The sequence below is a fragment of the Epinephelus lanceolatus genome, chromosome 3 (assembly GCF_041903045.1).
Source record: "Epinephelus lanceolatus isolate andai-2023 chromosome 3, ASM4190304v1, whole genome shotgun sequence".
NCBI classification, from domain to species: domain Eukaryota; kingdom Metazoa; phylum Chordata; class Actinopteri; order Perciformes; family Serranidae; genus Epinephelus; species Epinephelus lanceolatus.
The window spans coordinates 38,204,641-38,220,361 of NC_135736.1; the positions used below are offsets into that span (position 1 = coordinate 38,204,641).

The 15,721-nt window shown below is 40.0% G+C and overlaps 1 protein-coding gene across 1 annotated transcript in view; it reads right to left on the reverse strand.

Moving 5' to 3' along the window:
• Nucleotides 1–15,721, reverse strand: part of vegfc (vascular endothelial growth factor c) — a 75,141-nt gene that overhangs the window by 41,729 nt on the left and 17,691 nt on the right. The window contains exons 2-3 of the mRNA XM_033623554.2: nucleotides 2,203–2,443; nucleotides 1,723–1,913 (exon numbers count right to left, since the gene is read on the reverse strand). Coding sequence (XP_033479445.1) covers nucleotides 1,723–1,913; nucleotides 2,203–2,443 — 432 coding nt within the window. The remainder of the gene's footprint in view (nucleotides 1–1,722; nucleotides 1,914–2,202; nucleotides 2,444–15,721) is intronic.

Sequence of the window (15,721 nt, forward strand, 5' to 3'; positions counted from 1 at the left end):
TGGGGAGCATGAACAAGTTGAATATATTTCTCCTGCCAGTTCAATTTTGTCTTTTGTTTGTGCACAAGTTTAACTTTTGGATTTGGCCAGTTGTTCTTACTTTTTCACTAAACTAAGCCAACTCACTTTGTGCTGATGCAATCTAGTAGATCATCATAAAATCAACTCCATAAAGTGTTCCCAGTAATGGTCCAATTGTTATATTGAAACTATATTAAAATCTCAAAATTAACTTATAATTGATTTATTATTTTACAGTGACACATAAAGCAACTTTAGGGCCAGTTCAAACAAGCTCAGTCAAATTATACTTCAGAAGTGATTTACGGCCCCACACTGAACAAGGCAGCCTCAGGAAGAACCCCTAACTGAGAGAGAAAACATGCTGTAAAACTCAATCTGACCACACACACACACACACACACACACACACACACACACACTTTTCCTCTGGTTAGACCACATCACAAGTCAATTAAAAGGCAGACCGCATGCTAGTAACTCCTTTTTAACCACAGTTGTACTCTGGAGACCACTAGACACACACACACACACACGCACACACACACACACACACACACACACACACACACACACACACACTCACGCTCCAGGGTATTCTAGGGCTTTGTTTTGTTTCATTTGTACTGTAAGTAGATGTCCCCATCATATTATTGTCGCACTGAACCTCCAAACTCTTTCAGCCATGCTTGTGGTGTGGCTCTGGTTGATCAGTCTGATGGCCTGTTGGTCATACACTTTGGTCTAGTGCAGGGGTCAGCAACATTTAATATCAAAAGAGCCATTTTGGCCCTTTCTTTTATCTGCCTGGAGCTGCAATACATATTTCTTCCTTATAATAAAGGACACACAGTCTAATAAGTCTAAATTAGCCTATCATCATTACCAATAGTTCTAAATAAGCATTCATTAATAAGTTTTGCCACAACGTTGTTTCTCCCCAGTGGACTATTTAGGATTATTTGGTACTTTTAACATTTCAGTTTTGGTGGTGAAAACAAACAAATCTGCCCGAGCACTATAAAATTCTTGATTTTCCTCTGAAATCTTTCTTTCTTTTTTTTGCTAGGGAGACTCGAAACTAGCCCCATTATTGAGGTTCACCAAAATTTAAGAAGAAGCACCAGGCTATTGATGAACATTTTAGCTGACAGAATATTAAAAAAATGTCTTGAGTGTATGGGCAACACATTTTTACAGCTGGAAAATATAAGAATCACTTTGGCCTACAGCAATGATAAATGAAAATGTTATGTTATTCATTTCCATATTTTTAGTCAAAGCCACATAGAGCCACTGGAGAAGGGCTAAAGAGATGCATGCAGCTCAAGAGCTGCAGGTTGCCTTCCCTTGGTCTAGTGTGAACATTTTTCACAACTATTGGATGGATTCCCATCAGATTTGGTACAGACATTCAGCATCCCCAGAGGATGAATCCAAATTAATTTTACTATTACCTGATATTTCATCCAGCACTCCTGGCATGGTATTTGAAATAGGTCTGTCAAGTTTTATTCAAAACTTAAAAATATTGGATCCATATGTTCAGATTTAACATTTTCAGTGTGCAACATGTTGTGCCTTGTGCTCCAGCAGTACAGCTTTGAGACATGCATTAGACATTCTTCTGAAATTCTGTGACTCCAATTTTTCCTCATCACAAAATAAAACAGAGAGAAGTTAAAAGAAAATTGTGCTTACAGTTTTGCTGACGTAACCAGTGGAGATGTTCCTGCATTGTTTGTCTTCAGAGTGGCAGCATCCTCCACATCTGTAGACGGACACACAGGGTGGTTTATAGAAGATGTTGGTGGGAGCCCCAAACTCCCTGCCCACGTCGACACACACTTCCCTGGGCATGCACTGAGTCTTCCTCCATTCCGACTCAATACCTGCACACACACAGAAAGTCAGACCACCACCATAGCCATGCATATGTATGTAATATAAATGGATTCTTCCTAATATACCATGTTTCCGTGTAATTCCCTGCACGTGGAGCTACAAAAATACCAAAAATATCCTCTCACGTACACTTTGTAACTCCACTGTCCAGTTTGATTTAAATAAACATAAATGTACTTGGTAAAGTTTTCTTTTTCCATTCAATGTGATGATGTTATGACCCAATTTCTATTTTTGCAAGTCTGAAAAATATATTAAAAGAAAGTAAAAACATACTTTTCAGGGCATCCAAGTTGAGGTAGGCAGCAGCGAATGTTGGCTCTTCTGTATCAGCCAGCGGCCTCAGTCGGCGAGGCTGTGGCCGCTGAGAGTGTTTGGAGGCTGAGGACGCAGCAGCAGAAAGTTTGGATCTGCACTTCAGAGCGGCCCAGTATGAAGGATAGATAAGACTCATCAGTTCATCCACACTGGATGCTGAACGCAACTTCTGCTCCATATCTGGCTTTGGTGAAGATTCCTGAAAGAGACAAGAAACACCCTCACTAAGAATACTGCTGTTACTCTTTATCATTACACTGAATACTCAAGTACTGACTGAGGATCTACTCCTGGTAGCCAACAGCCTATGTCCTCATATGCAGCAGCTCCTCCAGCTGGCATCCCTGTCCCTCCATCTGTAGTCAAGGGTTATAAAAGGCTAACTCTTCCCCTCTATGACCTACTCAGTATAGGCTGTGATGACATCCCACTCGCTGAGCTCCATATCCTAATCTTTCCCTTATTCCGCCTCCTGCTCACAGAGTGGACAGAGTGCTGTCAGAGCACGAACCTAAACCACCAGCTTCAGCACACCCTCGGGCTTGCCTTCGTCTTTGTCGGGGCCCCCCAGGTGCACTCCTACTGTAAGTACCTGATAACCCTTTCCACTCAGTTTCAGCTCCAGTGTCTTCTTCTCCTTCACTACAACCACCTCCCAGCTAGTATCAGACTACAGGAGTTTTGGGCAAATTTATCTCTGATTCACCCCTCCTGACAATCAGATAAAATTGTGGTCTGGGACCAATGTTCAGCCCAAATTATCTGGTAATGTCCAATCTTAAGCCTCCCAAACTGTGGCCACCCCAAAATCTAGATAACAACGGTTATGATTACGTCGGTACCGAGCAGCTGATGGTGTTGCCAAGCAACTGTAAACGTTCTAGCCCTTGAGGTTAACATTAAAATGTCACCTGTTGTTCTTGTCTTCTCAACCGTTTTCTCATCCACACTCAGTTAGCCTCCTGCTTTTTGTTCTCACCGCAAAGCATTGACATTACAGCATGTTGTCACACCATGTCACAAATGGGTCACAGAGGGTCTCAATAAACAATGAACTGTCATCAGCACTTGGCTGTGAAATTGGTGTACCACAGGGATCAATTCTGGGGCCCCTGTTGTTTAGCCTTTTCATAAATGATCTTCCCAATGTATGCAATGAATCTGAGATTCAAATGTATGCAGATGACACTGTCATTTATGAACATGCAACGACCAAACAGCAAGCTGCATCTAAACTCATGGCAGTGATGGCCTATGTCACACAGTGGCTTATTAATCCCTGTCTTCTCCTAAAGATAAAGAAAAGAGTTTGTATGTCCATCACTGAGAAGTCAACGGATAATTTTACACCTGATGTATGACTGCAAATATCTTGTTGTAACACTTGATTCTAATCTCACATTAAAAAAATCAATTTGGTAACAAATGTCATAAAGTTTAACTTGTCACACTTCTGCCATATTAGAAAATGTCAAACTACTGAGGCAGCAACATTAATTTCAATGCCATGATCATGTTGCATGTTATATTATCTGACTGGCTGGGCACAAGCCTCCTGTTCAACACTCAAACCTGAGTACTATACCACCAGGCTCTTAAGGAGCTTGACAGGAAGCCAAACTGACATTACCACTGTCACTGCTTCAAAAAGCATACTTTACTGAGCTGGAACAATCCTATTAAATTTACAGATGCTTGTTTTGTTTATAAGATTCTGCATAGTTTGGCTCCTCCCTCCCTTAGTGCTTTAATAAAGTAGTGATCTTATGATAAGTGATATGTATAAGCAGGGTGCATATGTATGCCGATTAGTTTGCAACCATGGTAATATGCACATTTACTGTACACCCAGAGACAGTCTGTGTTAATGAGCGTAAGATAATCATTCATTTGGCAGACAGAGGACATTTACTGGCTGCATTACTGTTCAGTGTTTAGACGTGGCTCACAATTCATGTAATTCTTCTTCTGAGACAAATGTATGAGCAGTGTATGTGAATGTTATCTCACTTCCTGTCCTTCAATGCAATTAGATAAATGCCATTGTACTGTTTATGATAAACAGCAATTTAACATCCACACAATCACTCCGAACAAACAATATGACTGTTCGCTGCAAGCAAGGCCGTCTCTCTCCCACACATAGACAGAGACACAAACACACACAAACACACACACTGACTGGCGTTTGCATTAGAGGCCAGTCAAACAGACAGAGTGAAACAGTCCATTGTATTTTAGTGCCTCTGTTAGGCTGTTTACAATCACTGCAAAGATAACACAGACATGCACACTCACACACACACACACACACACACACACACAATGTCCTACAAGAAACGTATTTATGTGTTTCTATATGCATATGCATGTTTTGTGTATGTGCATCTGTCTGCACCTACTTTTTTTACATGAATGCGTCCTGTCCGGGTTTCCTCTTTGTGTGTGTATGTGTGTGTGCGTGTCTTTCTGTATGTGTCCTGTCTCCATTTCCCCTGATTCTGTGTGTTTCTGCTTGTGTGACACACTGTCCCTTCACGTGGGAAAAAGGCCTTTCTCTGCCGTCACATCGGCTCAAAGAAGCCGAAACAAACAATTGAGAATGCTGCAACTCTAAATAGGACTGTGCTGTCACCTGAAAGAGGAACTACAGCTTCCTGCTTTAAAGACCAGACCAGGCATTACAAGGCTAATTTGGGACTCCATAAACTGACATGAGATCAGGTTTATCAGCACTTTACAAATGGAGTGACCACATTCACCATTTTGGTCCTTCCTGCCTTGATGTTTCCTGGTTATTTAAAGGTTTGAAACTGTTTTGGAACATCAACACTGCTGAGACTGCCAGACTAATCACAACATTTTATACGGTTGGCAGCATATTAAAGCTCCCCTGTTGGTGCTTTAACATGTTGCAGCCCGTTAACTTTAGACTGTGCATGTGCTAAATTGCTGCAATTTCCAAGAGCATAGTGGACATTTTTGGATAAATATCCAAACTTAAAGGGCAGCTATTTGTTTTTCATTCCAGTAAACCATGTAAACAATGTTCTGGATGGCTTGAACCTTGACATCAGTCCGTGGAGCATATTCAAAACGTCTGTATAGTTAGAACCAATATTTATTAGCAGAAAAACATAGTTCACTGAGTGGGATAAAACCCAATCCATCCAAACAATGACAGACAGATGAAGCAAAAAGACTGAAGTGAACTGAAATCCTTGTTGTACAAAACAGAGCAAGACCAAGTGAGACAGACAGAGGGCTCTAGTTATTGATCATGACTGATGCTCTGTAACTTGAATTTGTCAGGGGACACAACATATTGTTTAATAACTGCGTGGAAAATGAAAGCAAAGAGCCAGGGGAACAGAACCAACAAGTAGGGCTACTTAATCATTAAAAAAAATAATGACAAATCAAAATGAAATATAATAAGAACTTAAAAGGAAAATCAGGAGCACAGTTGCATTTCTTAATTTCCAGCCCTGCATAACATATTCCTATTCCAACAGATCCAGTTGTCTCTGGTTACTTTACAGATAGCTTATCCAGCACTTACATCACTATAATACATTTTTGAAACATAATTTTTCTGTTTTGTAAAATGACTTGCCTTTCTAGTTGTCTGAAAAACTGTACATAAAAATCAGAATTTGGTTCATACCCAGGTTTGGAAGTCACAGTTTGGTGCAATTTTGGTTCTTTTCATTCATTTGGAACAGAAAGACAGACAGACACAATCCTCCTGCTGTAATCTAAGCTGGCATTTTGCCTACTGGCAACTTTGGTAGACTATTTTCTTTATAAAATTAAGTAAAATTTCAAATATGTGTATTACGCTGTACAAACAATGAACAAACACTTTCTAAAAAGGCAACAACGGGTCACAACACGCTATAAAATTGAAATGAAATTGGAAATACAAAATCAATAGAACATTAAAAATCAAAACTTGAGCATTAGGAGTGTTATGATTAGTTCCACATTGGTTATATGCCAATGTAAATGCCAGTTGCTTCAGTATTCATTTTTATTCTGTTCTGTTTTTGCACCTTAAGGCTCCTTAAAAGCAGCAGTAATAAGGAGTTGGGCACCGATTTGATTTTTCCTTGTCCTGGTGATCTGCACATCTGGGTGATGCCATCAGGGCATGTTGCAAATGAGCCATGGCTTAAAGTTTCAGGGTAGAACGGTCTGGTATGAACACACACACCCTACTGTTGGCATGGCTGCTAAAAAAGTATAGCAAAGGTGCGCTAATACAAGCTTGTGGCACTTTGTTTTTCTGATCATTTTCTAAAGAGCAAAGGAAAAGAGAATATGAGTAATATGATCAATAAAGGCAATCGCTTTTGCTGCTATAGAGTATTAAGTTATTTGTTTCTGAGTATTACGCTCAGTGCTGCCTGTCTCTTTCCCTCTCTCCCTCTCTGTTTGTGTGTGTGTGTGTGTGTGTGTGTGTGTACATGTCTGGGATTGCACTCAGTGCAGAGACAGACCATCTTGGCTTGGATTTTAATAACATTCAACTAGAATATACATATCCAGATGACGTGTGTTTAACGGGGCAATACCAAGAAAGAGAGAAGCAGGAGGGAGGAAAGGTCTCTATACATGTCATCAGCTGGATCAGACTCCATATAACCTCATATGAAACTGAAATTACATGGCACATCAAGGTAAGAGCTTCAACTTTAACAGATCACTTTCTTTCTTATATACTTTACTTTTAAGAGCAAAAACGCAACAAAAACATACTAGAACAAACAGTTGGTCACATATGCAGTCATACAAACATTATGCTGATGAAATTTTAGAGTTCACAAACACAACTCATTTTTCCCAGTATTGCCAAAATTTATTAGCCTGTTGATTTACCCATAAAATCATTCTCTCAGCGGTTTGATCTGTAATCACTGTCATGTTACAGCTTTCTCACTGTACACATATCACTCTAGTGATTACTTTCAAAAAGTCTTATATAAAGATATGGAAATTGGAGGAAAGATCTTTTGCAACCGCATATAGACATCACACACACTGTAAAATATGAACACTAACATATATTAACCCTAACAATAACACTTAAGTTGTGTGGTTGAGCACAAGGAGAGACAGAAGAGTCCACTTCAGTTGTGATTTATTGTAGTAGTAGACAGGAAGTATAGCAAGGGCGTCTGGCACCAAACAATGCTGCTGCAATTAATCACAACTGATGTGGACTTTTAGGTGTCCCATAGTGCAGGGGTTCCCAACTGGTGGGTTGCGTTCCAAAAGTGGGTCCCGGGTCCATTCTGAATGGATCACCATTGGCTTGCAAATGTGTCAAGTTTGTCAAAATTACACTTCATTTTTAGGCACATTGAATTTCCAGCACAGAGGGTTTTTTTAAGTGTCGTTTCCTGCTGTACAGTAATTAACTAACGGACAGCTCCTTGATAGAGACAGCAAAATAGCTTGATGACATGGCCAACCACAAGTATGACACTGAATGTATTTAACTGTGTGGACATTGAACTAATGACTAAGGAGAAATCTGGACCCCGTGGCTGGACCAGTTAGAAACCACTGTCATACTGCCTGATTGCACACCCATAGTGTTAATCCCAGTTCCTAGTAATCAGTGGAACCCTCATATAGTCCATAATAGAGAATATTCATATGGTCCTTCAAGCAGGAGCTGATGAATGGTTGGACAGAGCACCTAGAAGATCAAGTAGACAGCCTCAACACCCCTTTTATCAGGATGAATATGAAATGCAGTACACTGCCTATGGTTATGGGACATTCTCAACTGCTCTGCCACATGCAGCTCCACAGAGTTATGGTGCATCTATAACAGGACCATCTACCTTCTACACAGATAGCCATCCAACATCCACCCAGCATCCTTTTAGAGAGTTTGATAATATCCCTTGTGATGTTGATAAGATTCATCAAATGATGGTTCAGGTTGGAGCTTTAGTACAAGCTTTGGCCTGCCGATGGGGCAGCATGGTCTTCCTCCTACAAATCTGCTGCCTCAGCTGGGACCTCTTTGCTTCTCCAGTCCACTATAACCATCCTCCTCATGAGCAGGACCGTTCGTGCCAGGTTGGTCGGCCAAGAAACTTTGGACAATACCTGAGGGCCCGAGGTGCACAGAGTTAGAACCCTTCCCCTCACCACCAAGGGTATCCTCATTTCATTCTCATTTGTCTCATTTCATCTCATTTTTCCATCACTGTATTAAAGATTAGAAATTCTGCAAAGTAAAACTGAACAAGACGATCCAAGAGACATAATTGTAGAGTCATATAAACTGACAGGTAACTCATTCAATGGACAGTTTTGGTGATATCGTCCTGCATCATCAGTGCTACATGGTCCCCCAGAGGGAAATCAAATTCAGGTGACAGACAGCAAATCATGCTGCACTGTAATGAACCTTTGTAATCTAAAACAAAGAATAGATAATGACAGCTTTAACACAAGCTTAAACAAACCAAACCAACCAACCAAACAGGCAAACACACCAGAGTTCATTTAAACCACACCAAAATGTTAAGATGTGACAGCATCCTTGGACATTTAAACATTAGACCTAGAGCAGGTTGCAGATGACAAGCTGGAAAAAACAGCAGACAGCAATGGGCTGCAGACACTGAAGTGCCAGATGAAAAGTGAGACAGCTGTCAGACAGCTGCACGCGTCAGACAGCTCAGGTTGTATTTGTGATGATGACACTCCTCAAAGCTTGAAACCAGACAGTGACCTTCTGCATGATGTCAGTGGCTGACACTCATCCACTGTCTGGGGACTGAAGTCTGACTGAGCTTTTATCCACAAAGACTTTATCTTACTGTAAGACTCTGAGAAAAGACCCAGAATTTACATCCCAAGAGTTTTTCCTCTCTTCTGTCTAGTTTTTAGAAGACTGCTGCTCACAAATCTAAACTGAACTGTTTGGCTGTCTGAAAATGAAAAGGTACTGTATATTGGTGCTGACTATTATTTATGCTTACTGTCTTCAGAGTGTCTTAAATGTCCAGATGCATGTTGAGGCCTAGATTCACTCAAAGTCCTACAGAAACCTTGTTTATCTTGTTGCATCTGGTCAATCTACACTGTTGAAACATCTATCTTAAGTTCATAAGTTTCAGAATTTAAAGCTAATTTTGTCGAAATTGTGCAAATGTAAACTTTTTTGCACGGCAAAAGCACTTTTAGCACTTTGAACTGCATCTCACTCTCTTTTTCATAAGTTTGAAAGTTGCTCCATTATGTGCAACCTTGCATTTTCCATCTACTGATAAAGTTCATCAGATATGAAAATCTCTGGGAAGAATGAGTGCTGTAAATGAACCTTGAGTTAACTCGTGTTTTTTGTCAAACTCCTATGTTCAAGGAAAAAAAAAAAAAGACCTCAATGACTCGTATTGCCCGTTGTTTCCTTGCAAGTTCCTCTGTTTTTGACAGTTTTCTACTATAATAAGTGACAGTATCATGAAATTGAGAGGAAAAAGTCAGACTGATGCGCTCATATCAAGAAAATTTTTGTTTATTTCTCTGAGACATTTGCAGGTTTCTTCATTTGTTTGTAAAAATTGTGACTAAAGGACTCACAAAAAAAAGATTTTTGGGCAATAAGGAACAACAGCTGAAACTGTCACACATCTATCAATCTGTTTCCTGATTAGGGACCACGCCTACACTGGTAACATATGCAGAAAAATATTTAAAAGTAAGAAAACATACACATTTTAGCAGCAAAATTGAGAACTAACACAAGAGCCTATGAACAGATTTTTTTTTTTCCAAGAGAGGAAGCAGGGCCAGCAAAACACTGCGAGAGTAGAGCTCTGAACACAGATGGTAAAACATTTAGAGGCAGCAGACGTGGAAAAGACCTGTCAGATACTCAAACACGCAGCACATCAAAGAAAGGAAATCCCACATGGCTCTTAAGACCTTATATTAACCATTTAGGACACTGTAATAGAATACATGTAATGTTTTATATGCAGCTCACAGCCATCTATGGCTCTGTACACTGGTGTTGTTACTGTAAGTAGCACTTTAGTTCCTTTGAGACATAATGATAACATGTTCTTGTTGATACCAAAGACTTTTTATTTGACATATTATATCATATTATATTAGATTAGATTAGATTAGATTAGGGTTATATTATGTACTAGTTTGTCCAAAGCAGACAAAGTAATTAGCAAGGTTGTTGAAAGTATCAATATTTCAACACTTTTTCAATACTACATACAACATTATGATTCAATAGTATTTGAAGTACTAAATCTATACCACTTGTCTAGAGGTGTGTTCGGTGACTCTTTCTGTACCAGTATGATGTGCTGGTTGTTAATTTAAAAAGAAAAAAGAAAATCCTATTCTGTGTGCCCATGACTTATTTTTTTTTCTTTTGCAGTGTTATCGAGTATAGCTTTTTAAAGATAGTACTTTATCAAAGTTTAAAATTTTAATGTCACAACAAAATTTTTAACGTGAAATAGCCTGCTTATCGGAAAGACATAATTGTAAGACCTTTTTTTCCCTCAGCAGCAGTTTGTTGTGTTTGAGTCGCAGGGTGGAGAACTGATTAGTTGATCAGTCTGTAGTCAGATCGATTAGAGCTGATCCGATCGATGGATTAGAGGAGCAGCTGCTGCAGAGGCAAGCAAACTTTCTGTTGCTGCTGTTACACAGGTTACACACCAACACATTCTCACTCCGATCTCGCCACATTTATATCTATGTTTGGTCATGGACCTTCCATGTCCAGATACGATGTGAAAGGTACCCTGGGTGCGTTGGTTGTTGACATTCTGGGACGCCGTGTCAAGTTCTGCCTGTTAAATGCATTGTTTTCTTTAAAATACACTTCCATTTTCACAGGAAATTTACTGTTTACAATATGTCTCTTTCGAAATAAACACACTATGTCAGTACAGCACTGCCAAATTATGTTTTTTTTTTCCTTCAACAACAAAAGCATGGCTGGCTTAAGGAAAAAAAGAGCAGGGTTTGGCTTTATAATCTTGGGGAACACCGCTATCTCAGGTGAAAGTCGGTGTTTGTTGGACCCATCCATCACCCCTCCTGCCCACCCTACTCGGACTTTTGCCTCCTTAACCTTCACCCGTGTCTTGCCACGTTTCCCCCTGATGCAGCTGATGTCACCCAAACTATAACATCAACCGGCAGTGTATGATGTGTTAAAGAACGGCTTTTTTCATCGGTATCTGACGCCGGAAGTCACTGTCCAAGCGTCAGATTTCGACAACTTGGCTGGAGCTGCAGCATGTGCACTTTCCATGGGAACGCAGCTTCATCTAAAGTAAGTTGGACAAACAATAGACAACACTGAATTGAGAGTGCTATTGTGAGAAATAGTGTTCTCTTTCACAGAAATTAGTGAGCAGTTAGGTTTTAATGTCACTGCCTCTGGTGCTCTGCTGTTCCATCTGTGCCCAGAGTACATTCTGCTGTCCAAGTGCTATGACTTAATTGTCCTGCTCCAAAAATAGAAAAGCAATATGTGGCGGTGAATGCTGATATCATGGCAGGCCACCACAAATAAATGAATGTGTGGAAAACAGTGACATGACTCCAAATGAAATGTGTTTGCTTGAAGTGTAAATAGACAACTGTTGTTGTTGACTTTCTGAATTTCTGCATGTCCTCATCTGGAAGGTAAACAGCTTCACTGCTATAGTTCCCCAACCCCCATTTTGTGAACTGGTCTGTGGTTTCATACTGGTGACCTTACATTTATAGACCTATGAGGCCACCAGTTTACATCTCCTTGTTCTCACATCCAGGCAACACACATTTTAAAACATATTTAAAATCTTTATGGTCTGACAGATATGATTACAAGGAGGTGTGTGTGTGTGTGTGTGTGTTGCATGATCATGAGAAGACAGTAACCACGGCTTTTCTTTCATAAACAAACCACTCGCTTGGTGGTCCCCCCAGTAGTCAGTGGTTTGTGTTTCCCTTACTGTGCGTTTGTGTGTGTGTGTGTGTGTGTGTGTGTGTGTGTGTGCGTGTGTTAGGGTTAAAAATTCATCATGGCTGTGTGTTTGTTTACCAATCAAGTGTTTGATTTTGTGTCTGTCCTGACACACAAACACACTCACAAACACACACACAGACAGTTTACACCGAGATCACCAATGTGTAACTGCTGCATGCCATGTCGAACAACAACACTCACTGATGTCATTCACTGCCGCAGGAAATGTTTACAGCACGAAACAGCTTTAGACTTTAAATGTCTTACAACAGTAAACAGTTAGTGACTCACATGGACACAAGCCATCAGTCTTAGGTGATCATGGAGGCTGGAAATAGTTCTTCTTCCGTCTCATCTCTCACATAACGAGAAAGCTAAGGGATGGATTTCTAGGAAGTTTGGGTGAAATCACAGTCCCATGAGGATGTTACATGGTGTTTTCACCCTTTCATCTTTTCTTTAGCACCAGTATCAGGCCAAAATGTCATCGTATACATCAAAGATCAAAATTCAATGAGCACATAGTCATAAAATTAGCTTAAAGTGAAAACGGTCATAAACTCTTATTTAGAGTAAGACTTAACAGGTAACTTAATAACGTAACATTCAGAGTCCTCTTGTACTGAATACTAAGACGGCTGTGATCCGGTCGTACGTAATCACATCCACACAAAGACAAACTCATAAATGTTCACTCGTGCCTGCACACACATACACACATACACATATGCCATGGAAATGCTGTCAGTTTCAATCACATTTAAATTTGAACTGCCTATTGATTTAAACCCTTTTTGTGTTGCAGAATCTAAGTGTTAAACCAGCTGTTCGTATGCACACACACACACACACACACACACACACACTCACAGAAAACATCTGCAACAACTTACAGAAATTGAAAAGAAGTTATACTTTTTTTTTCAATATGTCAGAGAGCAAGGTGCAGTTTGAGAAACACCCAGAGAGACAATGGCTACATGTTCTCGTCCCCAACTCTTCACATATTGCCACTTGGTCAGTGGATTTTCACATCTACATATGACACGCTAGGTATTCTCCGGTGTCTGTTGATGACGTTCAGGGACACTGTGTCGATTTATGGCTGCATTGTGTCTTTTCAAGGTGATAGTCCAGTGTTTGTTGGACCCAACAAATAGAAAAATAGATTCCTAGATGCATCGCATTCACAAATGTAAATAATCTGCAAGGTCAGTGTGTAGCATCCGGACAGTCTGCAGCACGAACATGCTGGCAGATAATTTGTACTAATTCATCTTCAAAAAAGGCAGCAGTTACAAACTTATTTAAATTTCATGTCAAAATATTTACATTTACAATTTTACTTCCAACAAAACCCACAGAAGGTTAACGATCGGTGCAGCCATCACCACATTAACTGGCTGATTAACACACACTGCGGCAATAACCAACTAAAAATACCTCTGTGGTGAAAAAACAGAGAGCTAACAGCTAACAGAGAGAGGGGCTGTTCACAGCTCTGCTGCTGACGTAACACAATTAGCAACACAGCGGCCACCGTGGAGCAGTCCGCCTCTGCTCATGTTATTATTATACACACAGGTGACTGTAAGGTGCTTTCAAATTAATTAATTCATTAATTATTGCAGTTAACTTATTCAAGTAAAAAGGCTGCAGACCATTTATTATTCAACAAAACATGAATTATGATATAATATTACAGGATGCCCAGGAGGGAGCCCTTCTCTGCGGAGTTTGCATGTTCTCCCCGTGTCAGCGTGGGTTTTCTCCCACAGTCCAAAGACATGCAGGTTCATTGGTGACTCTAAATTGTCCATAGGTGTGAATGTGAGTGTGAATGGTTGTCTGTCTCTATGTGTCAGCCCTTACATAGTCTGGCGACCTGTCCAGATTATACCCTGCCTCTCGCCCAATATCAGACCCTCAAGAGGATAAGCGGTTATGAAAATGGATGGATGGATTACAGTATGCAAACACTGAACCCTTCGCAGACATGTATATATCCCATATATACATATATCCAACAATGGATAAGCATGAGTAACCACAGATGGATGCAAAATGACTGGTACACACCAGTTCAAAAGCTAGGGTATGAAGGAAGGGTGAAGGGAAAAGGGACTTGAACAAGAGCAAGATGGTACGCAAGTAAATTCATGTGTATATTTCATTATAGATCACTTCAAATACAGTATGCTATATTTTGAAAGTATCAAGTAGCCACACAGTGAGAAAACTGAATCATGTATTGAAATCAAAATTTTTTATGCATCAATATACATTAATAGTTGTTTTATCATCAAATCACAGCCTTCTGAATTGTGACTGAATTGAATTGTGAGGTGCTAAGAGATTCCCACCCTTCATTGTTGTCAAATGACATTTCAAAGTGACGCCAGCCTGCGACGTTAGAAACTGATGCCATATCATACTACCACAAAAGGATGCCTTTTTCAGTCGTTGTTTGACGTGGACGTGACGTTGAACATGGAGAATTACAGAGATGTGAGAGGAATGGATTAGACTAAATTAGGTTAGACTAGATTAGATTCAGTTATATTACTAGAACTGGATCAGATTGGATCTGAAGTTTGAACAACCCTGTGTGTAGATCGAGTTATTGCAGCACAAAGGAATGACTCCTAGCAGGCTTGGGCAGTATCTCGATATAGTATACCAGGGTGTATATATTCTAATACCCTCAAAAATGTGGTATTGTGTTGCCAGTAGTCTTGCACATTGCTAGCCAGTGGCTGCCACATAATACTATTAATTCATGTACATGCTACAAATGGTAAGTAATGAAAAGAAACATTTTACATCACATGCATTAGTCCCTAAGTATTTTTCATATGGAATCCTCACACACTGACATTTGTATGAGACAAAGGAAACTAGTGAAATGTTCTAAAGCTTCAGTAAATCCCACTAATTGACATGGTCAGTGATGACTGGCAGCATTTGGTGTAAATATGGGCTATGTGAGCATGTGATATACAGACTACTAAGTCATCAATGGTGTGACTGATATGTGTACAAAAGAGATTTGCTGCACATGTCGCTGCTTGTCAAGCAGTTTCAAGGGCTTATAATAGGCAGAGGGAAATATGTCACATTCATTTGTCATATGAGAGGACAAGGCAACCATCTGAAACAGCAAGTTGCTGACAGCTGATCCAGCTGTGCCGCCATCATCACCAACTGACATTGTTTCAGAGGATCCCTGAGAGGAAAGAACCTCTCACCGTGTTTCCTTGATTCTTCTTTTGTGTACTGTATCTCTTTCTTGTGTCTTAAGTGAGAGGGACTAGAGATGGAAGATGACAATACAACTGAGAGAAAAGAGAGAATACACCCTTTTCATGGCTGAAATTTTGACTTCTCACACATAGGTTTAACTAGACTAGTCCCAGCAGCAATTTACCTGCAAAAAGTATCTATATATAAACAAAACTTGTT